The sequence below is a fragment of the Rutidosis leptorrhynchoides genome, chromosome 7 (genome assembly GCF_046630445.1).
Source record: "Rutidosis leptorrhynchoides isolate AG116_Rl617_1_P2 chromosome 7, CSIRO_AGI_Rlap_v1, whole genome shotgun sequence".
Taxonomy (NCBI): Eukaryota; Viridiplantae; Streptophyta; class Magnoliopsida; order Asterales; family Asteraceae; genus Rutidosis; species Rutidosis leptorrhynchoides.
In genome coordinates this window covers 377949549-377971480 of record NC_092339.1, presented here as the reverse complement: position 1 = coordinate 377971480, position 21932 = coordinate 377949549, and the positions used below count along the sequence as shown (strand labels likewise).

The following is a 21932-nucleotide window of genomic DNA, read 5'->3' as shown; positions in this document are numbered from 1 at the left end:
CACAAGATTTGGGCACATCAAAGCAAGTTCGGAGAATCGTTGATTATAGGCCTTAAGGTCGTTCCCGACCGCTTTCAGAGCTCTTAGTTCTTGTTCGAGCCTTCGGGTTTCTTCGCGAGGAAAATATTCGGTGATCATCTTTCCTCTTAAGTCGGCCCAAGAGAGAGCGTGGGCTTCGTGGATACCCACCGATTGTACATACGAATTCCACCATGTGAGAGCGATACCGGCGAAGGTGTGAGTGGAATATCTAACCTTGTCTTGGTCTCGACAACTGCTTATGCTAAAGACGGCTTCCGTTTGCTCAAACCATCGGGTGAGCACAACCGGTCCCCCGGTTCCATCGAAAGTGTGAGGTTTGCACCCCATGAAATTCTTATAGGAGCATCCTTCGTTGGAATTTCTGGCTCCATTGTTGTTGTTGTGATGATTGTTGTTATTGTTGTTGTTGGAGGAGTGACCGGCCATGGCCGCATCCACGGCAGTGGCTATCATACGTTGGAGGGCTTGTTCGGGAGTTTCGGGAGGAGCGCGTCGACGAGCCATTGTTCCTTCATGACACAAGAATATCGTTGGTTAGTATTCTAAATAATACTAACCGCGATATGGAATAAAGATAAAGAGAAAATTATCCTTGACTCGCCTTAAATTCTTTATGTCATAATGTCGGAACGTCCATGTGAATCACCGTAATATAATCCCGGAAATTATATTACCCTGATTCTCATGTGCATTTAACATTACTTCATAAAGTCAAGGTGGCGCGTCAACAAAATTTATTAACGTAAGATCAAGATCGAATACGAGTTAGATATGATAGAAGAGTTCGAGTATAAATGCACAAATAGTCAAGTAATCCCTACTTCAGTCTATATGCCGGTTGTAGTCTAGATTCACCTATGTACCCTATGACTCGGGGTGGACACAAATGAACTCTAAATCCCTACAACCAAGGCTCTGATACCACTTGTAGCGACCCCGACAAATCGTCAAGTGACGGCGTCGGCTACGTGGGTCCCATTACCTGATTATAAGTCTTTAAGATAACGTTTGACCAAAATATGTCGCCTTCATTTCAAAATAAAGATTGTTTCAAAGTTTACAAGAATTGTTCAACCAAAAGTTAAGTTACAAGGTTATAAGTACAAATGAAATCTAGGCGACACGGTTTAAAGTAAAGTCAAAAGACGCTCCCTGAAAAGCATGTATACTCGACATCCAATGCAAGTATCAAATAATGAGCGGAAGCATGTATCACATATCGTGCAAGACCTGAGAAAAACATAGAAATCTGTCAACGAAAACGTTGGTGAAATCATAGGTTTAGCAAGTAAATTGTATTGAACCACAAGGTTCTTTAAGAATTGTTCAACCAGAATCGTTCACATTCCAAAATAGTATTTGTATCACGAGCACCCAATTATCAAGGCTTAACCGAATCTTCCCTATGAATTTTGAATTTAGTGTTAGAACTTACACTATACATTGTTGAAATTATATTTCATTCACTAACGGTAGCGAACCGTCTGAATGAGGGTTTGTTAAACCCGTATGGCCACACAACATAATTACACGCTTACACTTACACCCTGCAAGTGGAACTAATGATAATTGGATTGAGGACTTTTGTTCAAACTCGTATGCATCTTTGTATTCGTATTTGTTCACAATGTAAAAGCATGAAAAGTAAATAAGTATGAAATGTATGTGTTTCTCAGCCCACGATGTAAAGAATAAAAGTGATTGAAAAAGTGGGACTATGATCTCACCTTGAGTGCAAGAGTTAATAAAGTACTTCGACAAGTAAACGCGTGCAAAGACAAAGCTAGTCTTGACCTAAACATATAGGTTATATCAATAACGGTAAACACAAAACGGTCAAAGATGTTCAATTAGTCCTATGGCTCGTTAAGACTCGATCATAATAGCATGTGAATCAAATTGTCATGTTTCATGCAAGGTACAAGTATAAAAACATGTTAGAACGATTACACAATTATTTGGTTAAGTTTGATTAAAAGTCAACTTGGTCGGGTCAAAGTCAACAGAAAAGTCAACGGGGTCGGGTTGGGTATCCGACAATTTTTCTAAGTTATATAATCATATATGAGCATGTTGGCCAAGTTTCATGTTAATCGGAGGTCCGTAGCATAGCAAACATTTTTATGTCAAATGACCAAAGTAAACAGCCCGTTTTAGTACAATGGGACGGCGTCCCAATTGGCTAGACGGCGTCCCGGTTTTAAGTTTGGGACGGCGTCCCGAGAAGCTAGACGGCGTCCAGATCGTTTTCCAGGCCCTGTTTGCTGTATTTCCTAAGTGCACGAACCAAAATACAAACCAACACATTTCATGACCCGTAAACAATCAAGATATGTATCTTATATCATCGGAAAGCTCTTTCGACAAGGAACGCAACTAAGCACTTTTCATCAAGCAAAAACATCATATACTATAACCAAAATCCCGACAAGTGATCAATAGAGGTTTATTTTCAAGTTTCAAGTTTATCAATTGCAATTTAAGTTTCGGGAATCCAATTTATACATATGATATGCCGTTTTGAAGGTAATGAAACATGTAATACAACTAAACACTTATCAATAACATTAACAAGCATTCAACGCATCAAAAGTTCGTTTTAAGAGTTGTCAACCCTAACCAAAAGTTCACAAAATCAATAATCGCGTTTATGAAGTTTCTTTAATCAATCTATACATCAAAATGAAGCTAATGATACTAGTAACACTTTTAAAACATGCACATTAACAATCTAATAACATTTGATCATCCAAAATCAAGGATTTAGCAAGTAATTTTCATAATGAACTAGTTACACCAAAAACAACAAATCGAGCATACAAATTACATACACGACATCACAATGAGCCATAGACACTAATTAACATACTTTTAAGTCAAGAACACAAATTTAAAGAAAACTAGTGTTTTAGAAATGTTACCCAAACGAGATGAGGTTGGTACCAAAATGAAGAGGATGAAGAGAGGATCACGAATATGTAATTTGTTTTGTTGTAAGCCTCCTAGATCGAATTTAGATGATGAATGATTGAATTGGGTGTTTGTGTGTGTGTTCTTGCTAGAGAGAAAGAGAGAGAGAGGGAGATGGTTGAATGGTGGTGATTGGGGTGGACTAGGTGACCTAGTCAACTAGTTTGCCCCGTGTCAATTTTAGTCCCTCGAGTTTGTAGTCGGGTGCGGAAAATATCTAGACGGAATATTTTAAAACGCGTATTAAAATCCGATAACGAGAATATTTAGAATGTTAGCTAACGGAGGTTACGAATCTAGATACGAGGAATATTATCTAAAAAGAAAAAAAAGACGGCGTTAAAAATAATTTAACGGAAAAATGCGGGATGTTACAAAAAATCCTATGCTTGATCCCATGAGCCGACATGGGATCAAGAGGTCAAACTAATGGTAATATCGTAGCTCACACTTGATTCAAGAATCAAGTTATAACTTGATAAACGCCATCGTTGTCAACTTGACCTGTTCGCCATCTTCTAAGCCAAAAGCATGTTGTATTTTATCTTCAATCTTCATCTTGTTACATTTATTTAAATTTGAAAATACAACTAAACTAGTACTTTTACAAATTGAAATAAACTTAAATACAATACTATGAAAATGAAAAATAAATATAATACAACTTTGGCTTCAAAATGACATTTATAATAATACAAATAATCAACATGACATAATATTGCCGTAATCAACAATCACAACAATCATACATATTTAATAACTACATTATTAAAAACTTAAATATGACTTGTCCATGGTTACAATGCATGTGTATAACCATGGAATAAAACAATCAACAATTATAATAAATATTCAAGCCATAACAATTAAATCTACAATTTAAAATAGTGATATTCTTTCAATCATATTTATGCGTCATGAGGTTAAGTCTAGATCAACCGAGTTGACTTTAAAAACCAAAAAGGTTTCGACTTTCACCAATATACCACAAAGTTAAATCTAAAGAATAGTCACACGACAATTAAGATGGTGTAAAAGCGGCTCGAATACCACTGATGGAAAATCGTGTGTAATTTTAACAATTCAGATTAACGCAGCGGATAGTTAAAATAATAATCTTTTATTATTTTATGAACAAAATTTTACAAGATTAAATATTCACTTATTTAATGAAACATGCACACGATTAATCTTTCCCAATGATCCAGTTACCCATAATAATTGTCATGAATATAAAACAAAAGTGGAGTTAACGATATACATTTCTTGGAGAAATTGATGAGACGGAGAGAAACTTTCGATTAAAAATATGACCGTCTCTTTGGATAGTCCACACTACACTTCATACGACCGTCAATGGATGCTAGTCCAAACTCAAGTAATATTAATCAACCTTTTGTTAATATTATGAAACCAATAATATGTAATGTGTGTTTTTTTTAGTTCACCGAAAGAATGAGATCTACGTTAATATTTCTTGCACCAAATATATATAGATATTTTTTTCAAAACATTCGTGAACCTTTATGAATTAAACAGTGAATCCAAATTAGACCAAATATATATCATAAAGTCGTATTTCTCAAATACTTTAGGGGTATATTATGTAACTTATAATTAATAATTTCTATCATGTCGCTTTCATGTGAATAGTAAATTAATTAATTTCGATTCATTTACTATTCATATGAATAGTAAATGAATTAATTTCGATTTACTAGTTTGTTACTTGAGTAATATATATACATCATATCTATATTTTATTTGACGTCTCGGTGTATATGTGTGTGACCCCGAAGGCTCAAATGAAGTTGGCCATATAGTTATATGTTGTACCTTGCACATTAATCCTACATAACCTAGGATATATAATGTACAATTCTAAATAGGTTATAATGTGCAATTGTAAATGAAAATATACAATTTCAATCTGCAATGGTGACTTGGTATTTGTTGATGTCCAATGGGTCATCCTCATCCACTTTTGCCAATGTACAACAAATTGTGTGTTTAACTCATAAACTTAAATGATAGTTTATGAAAACTGAAATTTATATTTTTTTATAAGTTCAAGTAGTTTAAACCAATGAAATACTGCCACAAATCGAACACGCACATAATTACTTATGTGCCACAATCCAGCACGCCACATCCTCTCACCCACCAGCACGCCGTGCTATAGGCGTGCTTCATGCGTGCTCGTTCAAAAAACCAGCTGAGCACGCGCGTTAATCACGGTCTAAGTGTTTAATAAGGTAGCTGAAATTGAAAACTTATAACAATTTTTTTTTCCGGAAAGCTGAAATATTATTACTAACCCGCAAGATGCGAGCAATCAAAGAACATACATCGCCAAGACAAAAAGAAATAAACCGAAAAGCTTAAAAAATCAAAGCCGAAAAAAATAAACTAAGCACCAAAAGCAGAATTAGACGATGGTATTGTTCGGGTTCAGCCTCGAAACTTCAAACTCACCTTGCACCATTTTTGATCTATTCACTAACCATAAGAAAGAAAGCGCCTTTAGATTCGCCATTATGTCCTCGTTGAGAATAGATTGTCTTCCATAGGTGAATGAACGAGTTTATTACGCCACTTCCAAATCAACCACATGAGCACCAACTTCGATGCTAGGAAAACTTTACTTGCGTTGCTTGAACTTAGCTAATGATTTGCTGCACTCGCATCATTAAGAATACCACATGGAATGAGGTCATTAACATGCCACAAAGAAAAGAGATTTCTCCAAAGAGGGATTATGAATTTGCATTTCACGAAAAGGTGATCAATACCTTCTTGTTCACTACCACAAAACGGGCAGAGACTTGATGAAAGAGTCAAACCTCGTTTAATAATAAATTGAATAAAAAGAAAAATAAAATATATGATAAATAATTACTGTATATTAAGATTAATTACTCTTTCATTTCATAAACAATGCGCTAACCACGCAGGCTTGCCTGAACGGTCTCCGAGTTGCCCAATGAAGCACACCACCTAGGTTCGATTCCTGACTATGCCAAATCGTTCAAAAAGGGAGTGTGACCTTAAGGTGCGCGTAATGCGCAAATCACCCGGTATTAAGTCTCGCGCTCAGGGACTTGATTACCCGAGGTTTATCCTCAATGAGGGAGCCAGTATGCTCATTCATTGGGGAGTTTCCTCGCTAACAAAAAAAAAAAAAAGAGCAATGGGCTTATTTTATAGGGGAGTGATATGTACACAACCATTTTTGTAATGGTCACAACCAATCATGCTTTACTGTGTGGTACAGTACAACACTGTAAAGCATTATTGGATTTTAAACCAATGAGAGTTGAAATTGCATGCACTGGGAATGGAAGCATTGTCATGTTGCAACTTGCAAGGTAAGATCAATACACGAGTGGTCATAAAAAATCGCCTCTCTTACTCGAAGTTGTTGCTTCGTATGATATGTGGATATGACATGCGTTTTTTTTGGTATTGTTGAACAATGATATTAATGTTTTAAAACGTTCACAATTGTTTGATTCCATCAAGAACGACACCGCTCTACCTGCATCATTTACCATAAATGGTCATGATTACACAACAGTTATTATCTTGCTGATGATATTTACCCAGATCAGTATCCTCTTATTAAAGCATTTTCATCCGAACTAACGAGCCACGTATAAAGTTTAAACACTATCAAGAAAGTGCAAGAAAGGATGTAGAGCACACATTCAGACTTTCATCATCAATTTTCTTTTAAAAAGAACTAGTGTTCGAGCCCTCGCTTCGCGGCGGGGGTTCGGTTTTAATGTATTTTATTTCGTTTAGTTTGTAAAATCATTTTGTGGTTAACGATGATGTCGTTGAAGCGCAACTCGAGTCGAACTAAAAGGTATAACCCGTGAAAGATTTAAATGTTTTTTAAATTAACAATATATGTGCATCTCCGCATTTCGCTATGGAATTGTCGACTTTTAAAAATTTAACGGAGAATTAACGTGTATGAAAAGTGCTCCAAATATTTAGCGCTTTTTAAAAAGCGTCCGTTTTGCGTGTAGCTAGTGACATTGTGTTCCTAAAATTATTTTGAGTTTAACGATGGTGGAGGAAAAATTGAACTCGTTGCGAGCGCGAAGATATGACCCGCTGAATATTTGGGTGGAGTTTGTTTAAGATTTTTTATGAGAATGAATATTTGACAATTTATCCCCCTGTTTGGGGGTAGGTTTGATTTTTTGAATAAAGTGTGAGGGTTTTGTTGTGCAATTTGAAAAAAAAACGTGAAAAGGCGAAAGTACCCCTTCGGGCTATTCATTTTTCCTGTGTTTTTTAGATATAGCAGTAATAGTAATAATAATAATAATAATAATAATAATAATAATAATAATAATAATAATTCGGGTCAAACCATTTAACCATATCCGATTAATAATGAAGGATCCGATTAATAATGAAGGATCCGATCCATTTTTGTTGTCAACAACACCCAGACATAATCCTGGTTCGTTTGCTGCTGGTGTGTCATGCAAAAAGCAAACATAACATTAACAATCATCAATGGCGATATCTCTCAATTCTATCACTTGCTCATCTTATTTATTACACCCAACCGCCCAACCTTCTCTCAGGTCAACACCGATTCTTTTAATTGATATCATTATCATTATCATTATATTATTAAAATTAGGTTTTCTTCTTCTATTTTAGTATGTCACCTAATCGTTTGTTGTTTAATTCCCAGCTGCAATGACAAGGTTGTCGTTGGATTACGGCTTCAATCTCCTAGTCAGTCATTTTATCTTCTATTTATATCATTATTTAATTAATAATTTGTTATATTATTAGTACTACTATATCATAACTTCTTTATCTTCAACCTTTATGTTGATTCATTTCTTAATATTTACTATTATTATCATTATTTTTTGCAGCTTCTTATGGAATTTATAGACCTAATTTGAGTGCTGAATTGCACAAAAAAATTCATAAAAGCATTGAACCTAGGTATGTCTTTTTTTTAACACAAAGTAATCATAATCCATTATTGTATTATATCTTTATCTTTATCCTGTAATGTAATATATTTGAGTCTATGTTTAATTTGAAAGTATCACTTATCATGTTAAACCTAATTTCATGCTAGTAAAAAACTGTAGTCAACTTTATTAATTCATATTGAAATTACTTGTATTTTTAGGATTGGCATTAAGCCAGCACGGGGGCGTATAACAATGATGCCAATAGGGACTCCAAGAGTGCCTTATAGAGTTCCTGGTGAAGGAACATGGCAATGGGTCGATTTGTGGAACGCCCTTGTAAGTCGATATCTCTTCTTTCTATAATAACGCAATAACACTATTATATTTGTGAAATATATATGAATTTGATGATATCTACTTGTCTATGAACGTGTTATCATTATTATGTTGGTGCAGTATCGTGAACGTGTTATCTTTATTGGGCAAAATATAGATGAAGAATTTAGTAACCAAATACTGGCAACTATGTTGTACCTTGACAGTGTTGACAATTCTAAAAGAATGTATATGTACATTAATGGCCCCGGTGGTGATGTGAGTTCCCTCTCATTGTTTTTTGTATGAAAATATAGTTTTTTATTTTTTATATTGAATGTAACCGTATGTATGTTTGTTTTGCAGCTTACTCCAAGTATGGCTATCTACGACACAATGCAAAGCTTGCAAAGTCCCATTGGGACCCACTGTGTAGGATATGCATATAATCTTGCTGGATTTCTTCTTGCAGCTGGAGAAAAGGTAATTTTAATTTGTTATTTATAAACGTTACACAATCCATTGAGATGTTTGTACTGTATAACTAGCGATAGAATGTGGATTTACAGTTAGCAATGTATTATTGATGATTTGTGTTTTTTATTATTTGAAAAAAAAAAGGGTCAACGTTTTGCAATGCCACTTTCAAGAATTGCTTTAGAGTCACCAGCTGGAGCAGCTCGTGGTCAGGTGTGTTGAACATTTGAGCTTGTTAAGAGAATAGTCTGTTTAATACGGAGTACTAGATAACTTCAATACGTTTTGTAATCATCGTATACTGAACTGAATGTTGTGCAGGCTGACGATATTCAAAATGAGGCGAATGAGCTGTTACGAATTAGAGATTATCTTTTCAAGGAGTTGGCTCAAAAGACAGGTCAAACTGTGGAACAGGTATAACGTTTTTTTTTTTTGAACGTCAAATTTTTATTAAGCCAAACAGACCCCTAGCGAGCAACTAGGAGACCGGAAAACAAAACAATTACAAAGGGTTATAAGTCACGAGTTCCAACTCGTATCTAGTTCACCTCTACTACTCACCCACTTATACGCTACACTACGAATCGAATCAAACATTACATTCTTTTTTAACGACTTCGAGTTGGATAAAATAGCATTCCTATATATCCAAATATGCCACAACAATGTGGAAATTATGACATATAGTGTGTCCTTCTTTGCTGTAACATGCCACCCATCAAACCATTGAATCCATTCATCCCAAGAGCTTACCGGCATTTGCACAACAACCCAAACTCGAATTCTGCGCCACAAGTCTAATGCCATAGAACAAGAAAACATGACATGATCGAGAGATTCCACACACCAATCACAAAGAACACAACCTATACGCTGAATCTCTATGCAACGTGCCGATAAGTTGAGCCTTGTTGGTAGACGATTTAATGCTACCCTCCAAATAAACACGTTAATTTTTTGGGGTAACCATCTACACCATCTCGTATATGGTTCAGTACACGGAAGCAAATTGTTGTCTAAATATCGCTGAGTGGTACTTACTTTAAAGGTACCATCAATAGAAGTCTCCCATAACCAATCGTCATCCGAATTACTTAACTGTATAGGGCCAATCTCATTTATCATGGCATTAACCAAGTCGCTTGTTCTTGAACCCGTAAAATCGCGCAACCATCCCCAATTCCAGCAACCATTTACGAGCCTATTTGCTAGGTGGCTTCTTTGTTAGACTCGAGATGAAATAGACGATTGTATCTCTTCATGAGGCAACCATTACCTAGCCAGTTGTCTCTCCAAAATGATATAGAGTGGCCATTTCCTACCTTCCTGTGCAGCGAGTTAGATGGCATGGTACCATCCTGAATAGCTTTAAAAAAAAAACAGAAACAATGTTTACCCACAAGCTTGACCCGCATAATCTGCTTCCATCCAACCCGGCAATAGGACCATGAATTGCTCGAACAATCTCTACCCACATAGAGTTTGGGTTACAAACGAATCTCCACACCCACTTAAATAATAGAGCATGGTTAATGGCTCGTAAACTTCCAACACCTAGCCCTCCGTTTTCTAAAGGTGCTAATACTTGATTCCAACTCACCCAATGTATCTTCTTCACGCCTTCTTCACTACCCCAAAAGAAATTGGCTCGGATACTTTCTAAATCATTAATAACCGAATCCGGACATTTAAACAATGAAAGGAAATAAATGCCCATACTCCCCATCACAGACTTTATCAAAGTCACAGACTTTATCAAAGTGTGTACTGACCGCCAATGGATAATAAAGAAGCCTTCCAACCCGATAAATGTTTGCGAAATCTATCACCAAGAGTATTCCAATTGGCTATACGTTTCATACTCACCCCCATAGGAAAGCCGAGATATCTAAATGGAAGAACCCCCGTTTCGCATCCAACATCACTAGCAAAATTATTAACCTCAATCGCATCGATCCCCCAACCAAATAGACTTGACTTGTTAACGTTTATTCTTAATTCGGAGCAACGATAAAACTCATCTACCGCCAACATATAGTTATCCAAGTTATCCTTACCTCATTCCGAAATAAGGACCACATCATCGGCATACAAAAGGTGAGACAAAGTGAACGACGGGTTACCAACTTTTGCTCCCCGAATGCGACCATCCCGAACGTACGCGTCTATTATAAGATGAAACCCTTCCATGATAATCAAAAAGAGGAACGGACTTAACGGGTCCCCTTGGTGTAGACCACGTTGTAGAACGAATTCTCGAATTCTCGAATAGGACTACCATTAACCAATATATAGAGGTCCGGGCCGAGTAAAGGCACATTCTCACCCAAGACCGCCACTTCTCACCAAAACCCAAAATCGATTACATATGGTCTAGAAACCTCCAATTCACAGTATCATACGCCTTTTCGAAATCGATAAGCAACACCAAAAGCCTCGACTTATTCCTCTTATACCATTCTATGGTTTCGTTAAGAATAAGAGGTCCATCGAGTTTTTGGTGCCCCGCTAGAAACGCCGTTTGTTCTTTACTGATAACTTTCCCAATCACTTTCACCATTCTAGATGTCAAGACTTTAGTTAAGTGACAATGTAAGCATTTAATTATTCCGGCATATATGAAAATGATTATTTGACCTCTGGATTATCAAAATCATCATATCCTAACAATAAAATTGAGTGTTGCTACTTGAAGTTGCAATAATCAGTTTCATATCACACATACAAGCACTTATATCTTGGTGTTGACCTTATTTAGTTGTTACTCGCTTTTTACGTTTGAAAGTTGTAATGGTGAATATTTGTTGACCATAATATAATATGCAGGTTCATAAGGACTTAAGCCGGATTAAGCGGTTCAATGCTCAGGAAGCTTTGGATTATGGACTCATTGATAAAATAGTTAGGCCTCCACGTATAAAAGCTGATGCACCAAGAAAAGAGGCTGGTACAGGTCTCGGTTAATGTACTTACTGTAACCTTTTGAAAAATCACATGTTCCCCATTGTCTTTTATTTTGATGTTTATGCGATTTGCTCTATATTAGGATCCGTTATTTACTTGGGGGTTAGAAACTTAGAATGTATCAACATGAAAAGTATTACGACTGTCGACTATTTTGAATATAAATAGAATCTGTTACAGATTTAGTATACTAGGTATAAGTGAATTAGATGTATGCATAATGTCACTTATCGATAAAGACTATAGAAGAAGGAACATCACTCCGAGTGAGTGCCAAATGTCTCATTCCATTATCATGTAAAACATTCATAAAATCCCGACAAAATTACGCGGTTGGTCCCTGTGATTAGTACTCAGATTTCATTGCATAGGTGCATGTAAACTTTTTTTAACTTGGTTGGTCACTGTGTTTTGCATAGTTACGTGGTTGGTTAAATTTAGTCATCTACCTTCATGTGGGAGTATTTTTTTGTCTATTTACTCCAATCCATTATTTAATTTAGAATCTTCAACCCAAATTGATACACCCTCCTGATCTTCTTCATGTTCAAAGCCAATATCGAATCCACATGTTCCTTCTCTTTAATTTTAAATACCAAATTGGTTTCCTAAGATTATGTGATGCAAGTGATTAGTTTTCGACTTCATTGGGAGTTTAACACCACTACATTGTTAAAGACATACCGAAAAAGGATACAACGATGACAATTATGATTACGGAGAACACTGACACATCTGGATTCCGATCACCTCCAATCTTTGCGACAACGATATGAGTAACAGTTTAACCACGCAAGCTTGTCTGAGTGACCACTGAGTTGCCAAGCACACCACCCGGGTTCAATTTCTGGCTATGCCAAATTGTTCAAAAATGGAGTGTGAGTAGAGGGTGTGCAAAATACGCAATTTACCCGGTACCAGGCCTCGCGTACGGGGGCTTGATTATACAAGGTTTTATCTTCTATGGAGGAGTCAATGTGCTCGTTCATAAGGGGTTTCCTCGCTTACCAAACAAAAAACTTTGTTGATAATTACTCATATCTTATAAATTATACGTTCAACCAATTTATGTGCAACATATTTATGCACAAAATATTTTCTGTAAGTATAATATTTAGGCTTCTATAAATAAAAAAATATCTAGTGATATCAGACTACATACAGTTATGTGCTGGCAGTTTTGTTAACTTTACAATCATCAAATATAAGATTTTGGGCCAAACGTGTTCCAAGTATAAAGCCCAATCCAAAAATTAGAGAGGGCAAAATGAATAATATTGCAACGACGTCGTTCCCAGTTTCTTCTTCTACATTCCCTATCTATCTAAAGTTGTACCCCAAAGTAGTGAAAAACGTTTTGTTCTTCATTTTGTTACCCAAAAACAAAGAAAACTATAAATGGCTTCTTCTCACACACTGATTTCATCTGCTACTACTTCCACTCCATATTGCCATCATGATTCCTTATATAAAAAACCCGACCCGTTTTCTTCAAACATTCAAATAACCACGACTACTCACAAGTTACAAAGTCAATGGTTAGGGATTACCAAACTCCCCCTTAATTACTCCAATACCCGAACCTTTCCACCCAAGACCCGACCCATCGCTGCTACTATTTCTTTCAGTCTCCCAACTGCGTAAGTTTTTTAACTCTCCAATTTGTTAAATCTGAGATTATATTAATAAAATTGGGCAAATGGGTATATGAAATTAAGTTCCTTTTCTGAATTTCAGGAATCCAGAGAGGGTTAGTTCATCTGATAAAGTTCCACAGTGAGTTTTTTGCATTCTTGATTTTATTTTTCTATATTGTGTATGAATGATGAACGATTTAGGGATGAAATTAATTGTCATTATCTGTTATTAATGATTTTAGATGGTCACTAAAAGCAATAAAATCGTTTGCGATGGGCGAATTGGAAGCGAGAAAGCTTAAGTTTTCAACAACCGGTACCGAAGCTATACTCATGGGAATTTTGGTTGAGGGTTAGTACTGTAATTTTCTTATTGTAGTTTGTGTTTTTGTTGCAAGTGATTTATAGTGTTTATTTGATGCACATTGTGTTTGTTTCTGCATATATATCATACTGCATTTCTATTTTAGCCAAATTTTTAGACTACTTTGATATTAGTTCACTAATGGTGTTACAACATTCCGTAAAGCTTAAACTACGACATCTCTAACTTCCTATGCTGTGTTCGAAAGAGAGACGAAACGATTTTCGATCAGGGTAGAGAGTAACAAATGAGTATTGGCCTTATTGGCCGATTTTAATAATTCCAAACATGTTTGGTCTGAATAGTTATCGGGACAATAAGGATGATTATTTCATATTTAATAAATTTGTTAGAGTTAGAGATGCTTAGGTGATTTACATCTATCACAATCACAACTTATTTCGAATATCGTAATCATAAGCAGTTTATGTAATTACCCAAAGCTGAGTATTGCTTGTTTATACCTCGATAGTCAGATCAAATGTTCATCCGATTGATTTTTTGTGTAGTATTTCAAGTTTCTTGCAAGTTTTAAGCCATGTGACTCAAATCATATCTCCCTGTGGTTTAGTAGCAATTTAGCTTTAAGTTTCTATTGTAAATATTCTGTGTTTGTGTGCAGGAACAAATCGGGCTTCAAAATTGTTGCGGGCTGATGGTTTTACGCTTATGAAAGTGCGGGAGGAGGCCATCAAATTGATTGGAAAACCAGATTATTTCTTTTTTAGTCCCGAACATCCTCCTCTAACAGAATCGGCTCAAAAAGCACTTGATTGGGCCGTTGATGAAAAACTAAAATCAGGCAAGTTTCTGTTTTAATTTTGCCAACTTTCGTTGCTTTTGCACCTTAAGTTCTTTCCTTGTATGTGTAGATGTCATAAAATTTATGTTTTAACAAATTTGTTTAGAACTATATTTCTTACTTGTATAACTAAGATGAATCTGGTGACATCCTATATGGTAAACAGGGGCGCATTTAGGATCAAAACTCAAAGAGGTCCCATTTTTTTTTTCCAGTGTGAATTATATTTGAAGGGTACTTTAGTGGTCGTTTACCTTCAAAAAACTATAAATTCTGAACATATATGGGTCCTACAATTAAAAATAGTGGTGTCCTATACAGTTTGAAAAGTAGTTTATACAAAAAAAAAACAAAAAAAAAAAAAATAGGACCCACTTCATCTAATGTAAGATCGCCCCTCATGGTAAATTTGGGAACAACACGTGAATCATCAATTTGCAAAAATAGTAAAAGGAGAATATTAGGAGCATTGTTGAAACGGTATAAAAATGCCCCACATATTTTATAAACGGAAACTTATAATTTACAAAAGTTTGCTACTCATTTAAACTATACATCATATTATTATCCTATTTTTGCTCTTCTAAAGATTGAATACTTGTAATAATAACTAGGCCATCTTGGTGATGATTCTAAAATATGTTATTATGCGCAACATTTCTAACGCACTTAACATAAAAACTCCTAACTATTTCCTCTCTCTTATATCGAAATCTTGTTCTATTTTTTTTATTTTATTTTATTTTTTTTTACATTTATCAACCACATGACACTCTCACACTGATCGTTAAATAAACGTGGAGACGATATAAATAGTGTAAGAAGTTTTTCAGCAACTAAAAAATCGACTTAAATTGACTACAAAACATCATAAAATAAAATAAAACTTTAAAATAATAGGTTTAACATCAATACGTGATCATATATTAATTAAATTTGTTTAGACTAGTACTAAAGACAACATAAGTTTCTAAAAGAATCAATTCTTACACTAAAAAAGTCACCGAGTATTGTGATGTTTTTGGATCCAACTTCATATGATTATGATTTAATATTAATATTAATTAATATTAATATTAGTTGATACATAAATTATATTCGCAAGTGACCTTTAATTTTATGTTGTTAGACACATGAATTTATATACATACCATTTTCTTATTTAAATAAACTACTCCATGTTAACACTTTAATATGGGACTTGACTTTATCACACCTTTATTTTTAGTGATATAAATTCAAATTAGAGGAAAAGCCTTATAAAAGGATATGAGAGTTTAGTTAGCTTGTACTGTTACTTAAATGAGGGCCTTTCTTTTTGAGCTTTTATACAAGTTTTTGGGCAGCCAGAATGTTAAGGGTAAAAGGTTACATAATTATTTGGGCCCCTTAAAAAATGGGCTGTGAGCAGTTGAGCACTTTGCTTAGTTGAGCACTTTGCTCAGTTGAGCACTTTGCTCTTGCTTTGGGCCGGGCCTGGTGTATCAAATGAAATGTTAATTACCCTTAGATTACTAAGGGTGTAGACTCCAAGGTTGCAAGAATTGCTACTCGGGGGGAGTACTCAGCAACTTGGGGAGTACTTGGATATTGACCAAGTTTGACTTTGACAAGTTTTGACCCAAATTTTAGCCGATTTCTTGAGTTTTGGCCGAGCTTTGACCAATATTCCGAGTTTTGACCAATTTTGACCGAGTAATCTCCGAGTTGCAAAAACGAGTACTCGTCGAGTAATTCCGAATTATACAATAGAGGGCGTAGTTTGATGAGCTCTTATTCAATGATGAGTGTTTGGCTTAAAGTGAGCATGATAACTGTCTTTTGATAATTTAGGATATTTTTTTTATTTCATTAATCGTAAAGAATGGGAACCAATGTGGTTTGATCACTCTCTTTCGATTTTATATATGCATATCTGGTTCCTCACCCGTCTAAGGCTAGCCAACTATCAAATATCTAGAATAACAACATAAACTTCAAACATGTTTATTTAGGGTAATCTAAGCTGCTTACCCCGTATAACATTGAGTTGTAGCTCAACTGGTAGTGACCTGCCTCTCTTAACGAGAGGTCAGGAGTTCGACTCCGTTGAACTACAACATTGCACTCAATGTTATCCCTGACCTGAAGTATCCACCCAGGCTGCCTTTCGCTTATTGCGGGGGCAGCGGGGAGGGGGGTTTTACCGGCCATGCCCTCGGATTGGTCCGAGTTTTCTCCAGAGCAGTAGTTGGGGGCGGGTTATGCAACTACGGGAGATGAACGCGTGGGTGGTTTAGTGCCTGGGTGATCCCAAACTGATGTCCAGAAAAAGATGGTTACCCCGTATAATTGATGATGTGGCAAGTGTCGTGTCCGTAACCGACATTGAAGTGATGAGACACTTGATGACCGGTTAACGTTGAAGATTATCATAAATGAATTCTCTTTCAAAGTTATAACTCATTTTGATATTAAAACTAAATTTTACCGCTGTTGTAAAAGTCGACCAAGTCGGCTGATGCGTCTGTTTGGGCACTAGCCCGTCTCGAGTCGCCCAAAAACGCATTAAAAGTTGGTCAACGCTAAAAAGTCGGTCATAGTCGGGCTGAGTAGGTCGAGTTGGGTCTGAGTTGGTCAAAGTCGGTCAAAGTTAGGTAAAAAAATTATATATATTTTTTTTAAAGATATTAAGATTTTAGGATTTAGTAGGACCTTATATCTATGTTTGAAATATCTATGTTTTATGTTTGATATATATTTTATGTGTAATATATACGGAGTACTATATGTTTAATTTATTTATTACTAAAATCCGTCAACGACAACTCGTCCCCGACTCGACTGACTCATCCCTCTAAAGTCTCGACTTACTCATCCCTGACTCTCGAGTTCATTTTGTTTTACATTTGTGTGCTACTTTGTATTTTCTATTTCTTTATGTATTCATTCTTTGAAGTTTATACATATAAATATAGGTGATGGCGGGGAAATCACGACTTGTCACCTGCTTCTGGGAGTATGGTCTGAAAAGGAAGGAGCTGGATACAAAATAATGAACACTCTCGGCTTCAATGACGAAAAAGCACAACAACTTCATTCTCTAATTTCTAAACCTGGATTTATCGAAGATTAACAACTTCTTTCCGTGCAAAATGGATCGCCATTCAATTTCAATTTGGTAAATGTTGTTCAAGTTGTTCTAATTTGATTCATGTCAGACTTGTACCATTCTTGAAAATTCCTACAATCAAAGTTTCCATCAGGTGCTCATTTCTCTGCTCAAAGTTTATCTTTTTTTTTTTTTTTTTGAAAGACAAAACAACAACAACAACAACAACAATGCCCAATCCCGCGCCTGCGAGGTATGGGGGAGGTAAGGTGTAGACAATCCTTCCTCTACCCTAAACTAGAAGAGAAGTCGTTTCTGTTACCACGAGTCGAGAGAATTCTCCACCCACGGTAAAGGAAATTCATCCCCCTCTCTACTCCAATGTAGAGAGATTGCTTCCGTGAGGACCTCCGGCTAAAAAAGACCTTTTTTTTTTTTTTTTTTTTTTTAATTTAAAACTAGAAAATAGAAATTAAAAAATAAATTAAAACATACAAAGATAAATAAAAAATAATAATAAAAATAATAATAATAATAATAATAAAATATAGAGGGGACGCCATGAAAATGGTAGAATCAGATTTTTAAATCAGATTTTTTGAAAGACAAAGTGTTTGGAATAAGTGACGGAGGAATAACCCACCCACCCGATCATTTTTCAGGCACACACGTGAGTTAACCTTGAACTCTAACCTACTAACTTTGACAAAATCTATTGATTATAATATCAATTTAGCGACACACTTGAGTTAGACTTAAGTTTCTAATAATAAGTGCAAAAAGGTATAAAAAGCAATACTGCATTAAGCATATAGGACAAAAATGTACTGTAGGACAAAATATCACTGCATTATTCAAGTATCTGATATAAAGGTAACCAAAACATTAAGCTTTTGGGTCAAGAAAGTAACATGTTTGCCAAAAAATTTGGCTTTTAAAACTGGTCGCAAGACTTTTTTTTTGCGATTTGAACGAGATCGATGGTACACCATTGTCTTCCTCTGTTTTCAAGCAAAAGTCTATTGCTTTTCTTGGGGAAGAAGGAGAAAGACGGCGGGTTAGTGGGCAAGTATAGAGACATTGTATTTGTGTTGGTTGAAAATAGGAAAGTTTAAATAAATTGTGGTTTCTTGAAAAAGTCAGTTGTTTATCGAATGTTAGTGTTCAATATTTTGAAGAAGTATTGAAGTGTTTACGTGTTGAGCTAAAAAATACTTGTTTAGATCAAATGATAGCGTTCAATATTTTTGAAGAAGTGTTGATCAGTTGATGTGTTGAGCTAAGAAAGTCAGTTGTTTAGATCAAATGATAGCGTCCAGTATTTCTTAACTGTTGTCGCGCGGAGATAAAAAATCAACTGTTTATATCGAATAATAGCGTTCAGTCTTTCTAAAAAATCAACTGTTTATATCAAATAATAGCATTCAGTCTTTCTTAAGAAGTGTTACGTGCTAAGATAAATTATCGGATGGAAGTCTTCTAAAAACTAAATTTGAATTATTTCTATGTACGTTTGTCATGATGGAGTTCCTTTTAAAAGCTATCACTAAAAGGCTATGTTGTAGTGGAATCACCGTATTATTATTCTACTTTAAATAAGTGTAGCCATTCTCACCCACATAATTGCCATTGCTTGTCGTTAGAGTAATGATCTTTGTAGACCCAACTTTATGCTTATCTAATGTTTATCATGCTTTATCATTTGTTAATGCTATCCTAATTATAGTGCACAATCATGTGTTGCCTTGAGTGTTATCTTGATTAATCTCTAGTTAGTATATTATAATTTTAATTTTAATGCCATCCTAATTATAGTGCCCAATCATGTGTTGCCTTGAGTGTTATCTTGATTAATCTCTAAATTAGCAATAGCCAATAGCAAGAGAAATATTGTTCCAAATCTCTTTTATTATTATTTTCAGTCTGATTCGATTCGGTTTAGTTTTGGGTGACAAAAGCTACTGATTAAGGCTTCACTTAAAATACTAAAGACTTCAATCTTTACATACAAAATCTTGCTGAATATTGTCACATTTGCTCAATGTTTTTGGCAACCTTTTCGTCTTTGACCGTCGAATCAGCAGCAAGTCTTTGTGCTTTATCGGCTTCTTCGGACCAGTTAATCTTCGAAATCAATATTAACAACAAACTTAAACAACCTAAGACTCCAACTATGAACCCTATCAAGAGTCCATGTAGTCCCATATGAACCTTAAATGCTAAAATCACACCCAAAGGCAATGCTAATGCATAGAATCCACTGATGTTTGCGTACGTCCCCAACCAAGGCCTGGCGGTCCCCCTCACGATACCGCCACAAACCGCCAACGGAAAGTTCACGACCTCTAACAAACCCATCCACAACATTGCGTTACTCGCCCCTTTCAAAACGCCTTTATCATGGCTAAAAAGACCACCCCATTTGCCTCTAGCTAATACCATGACCGAACCACCAACTAAACCCATAACCGAACCCAACCCTAACGAAATGTACGCCGACCTGTAAGCGGGTCCTGCTTGATTCGCACCGAGCTCATTCGAAACACGAATGGACGCACACGTGGCTAATGAAAGCATCACCGCGAAAAGCAAGTAGTCAAAGTTAAGCACAATCGCGATTATGCTAACCGCTTGTTTAGCATTTGGAAGCTTTCCGGTTAGTAACACCAAGATCTCGTAGCACCACCATTCGAGGCACGTTGTAAGGCAACACGGCCCACAAAGTTTCAATAATCGAACCCAATCTTTAAACTTGTGTTCACTCCAACCACCTTGTTTCCATGTCCCGCCCTTTTTGAATTCCACCACCGCCACGTAGACCATTAGTAGAACAACCACCACAAGATCAGTGATCCAAATGGCCATTGAAACCCCTTCGAAACCTCGAGTTTTCGAAAGGAAGATGTTAACCGGTACATGTAGAACCACGGCTAGAGCCGAGGTGAACATGATTGGAACCGTTATACCTTGTGAACTTAAATAAGATTTAAGAGGACACAAGAATGAAGTGATGATCAAATCAGGAAGAAGATAAAACAAATACTTCTTTGCTTCAATTGAAATATCTTCTTGTTGGCCAAAATGAATCAAGATTTTATCAACATTTAGCCACAAAAAGCAAGAAATAAGTGATGTTAATAGAAGCAAAGAAACCATCATAACAAGTGTTTTGTGAAGTAGCTTAAAGTTTTTGGCTCCATAAGCTTGACCACAAATGGGCTCCATTGCACCACATAAACCATTCAAGACCGAGAAACCGGTCACGTTTGCAAACATGAACCCGAGGGTCCCACTAGCTAACTCCAACTCACCAAGGCGACCAAGAAACGACGTTGTGATGGCTATTTTTGCAAACCATGTTAAGTTCATCGCAACCAATGGTAACACAATCGCTTGTTGCGTTTTCAGCTCCGAAATCGCCATTTCGAAGAACCCTTTATGTTGCCTCGAGGGGATTTCTTCTTCCATTTTTGTAAAAGATTATTTGCTGCCTTAAATAAATGTCTTATACTTATTTTGTTTTTTATTTGTTGACGAAAGGTAGCAAATAAATTTATATAGAGAGAGTGACAACTGCATTCGGGTGCATGAGTTTCTTGTTGTCAATAAACTTCCAAAGTTTGTTGAAAATGGCTTAGGTTCCATTGTCTTATAAGCTCATCTTTTTCTGACTTTATTTTTGTGTAAATTTGAAAAGGCCGAAAAGGAGTAATAAGAATATACGGAACATGTGACATACTCTAACCCCAATATAATCGTTATATCTGTGATGTTTTACTTCTTGTGGTAGGCAAATATAGTGTCAATTTAAAAGTGTAAATCATTATTTCCGTTCATGTTTAGCTCAAAGTATTAACGTGCTTTTTTTTTTAAAGCAAGCAATAATATTTTTTATTAAACTAAAATGTACCTGTCAATTTAAAAGTGTAAATCATTATTTCCGTTCATGTTTAGCTCAAAGTATTAACGTGCTTTTTTTTTTAAAGCAAGCAATAATATTTTTTATTAAACTAAAATAAGGTACAGAGAAGCATGCAAACTTGTAGGATCGATTTAGGTCCACCAACATGTCATGCATATAAGTTCATGCATCCCTCTTTTCTCTAAAATCAATTGGTGATAGAGAGAGATTCCAAAGTGCCTTATATGCATACATATTTTTCTTACTACTTCCTATGTGGGACACCCTAACAGATTAGCTCCAACAATCACCCCCTTAATCGGTTTTGCTCATGCACTCGTACCATATAACGTGGCTTTCTATCCCGGACCTGTTCATTTACATCTCGACTTTTTCCCGGACACCTAACCT

The 21932-nt window shown here is 35.8% G+C and overlaps 3 protein-coding genes across 3 annotated transcripts; 2 read left to right on the top strand and 1 right to left on the bottom strand.

The window, feature by feature from the left end:
• The first annotated feature begins 7496 nt into the window (after positions 1 to 7496).
• LOC139858463 (ATP-dependent Clp protease proteolytic subunit-related protein 2, chloroplastic-like) lies at positions 7497 to 11871 on the top strand. Its single transcript, XM_071847316.1, has 9 exons — positions 7497 to 7616; positions 7730 to 7773; positions 7920 to 7992; positions 8186 to 8303; positions 8424 to 8561; positions 8649 to 8765; positions 8904 to 8972; positions 9081 to 9176; positions 11589 to 11871. The coding sequence occupies exons 1-9, from the start codon at positions 7546 to 7548 to the stop codon at positions 11724 to 11726; spliced, it is 864 nt and encodes a 287-aa protein (XP_071703417.1). The 5' UTR covers positions 7497 to 7545; the 3' UTR covers positions 11727 to 11871.
• A 1178-nt stretch (positions 11872 to 13049) lies between these two features.
• On the top strand, positions 13050 to 17773 carry LOC139858167 (ATP-dependent Clp protease ATP-binding subunit CLPT2, chloroplastic-like). The gene is made up of 5 exons (XM_071847019.1): positions 13050 to 13366; positions 13464 to 13502; positions 13606 to 13715; positions 14350 to 14529; positions 17487 to 17773. Exons 1-5 carry the CDS (start codon positions 13125 to 13127, stop codon positions 17642 to 17644), a joined length of 729 nt encoding a protein of 242 aa, XP_071703120.1. The 5' UTR covers positions 13050 to 13124; the 3' UTR covers positions 17645 to 17773.
• A 1747-nt stretch (positions 17774 to 19520) lies between these two features.
• LOC139858096 (protein DETOXIFICATION 56-like) lies at positions 19521 to 21186 on the bottom strand. Its single transcript, XM_071846950.1, has one exon. It carries the CDS (start codon positions 21086 to 21088, stop codon positions 19649 to 19651), a length of 1440 nt encoding a protein of 479 aa, XP_071703051.1. The 5' UTR covers positions 21089 to 21186; the 3' UTR covers positions 19521 to 19648.
• Positions 21187 to 21932: the final 746 nt, after the last annotated feature.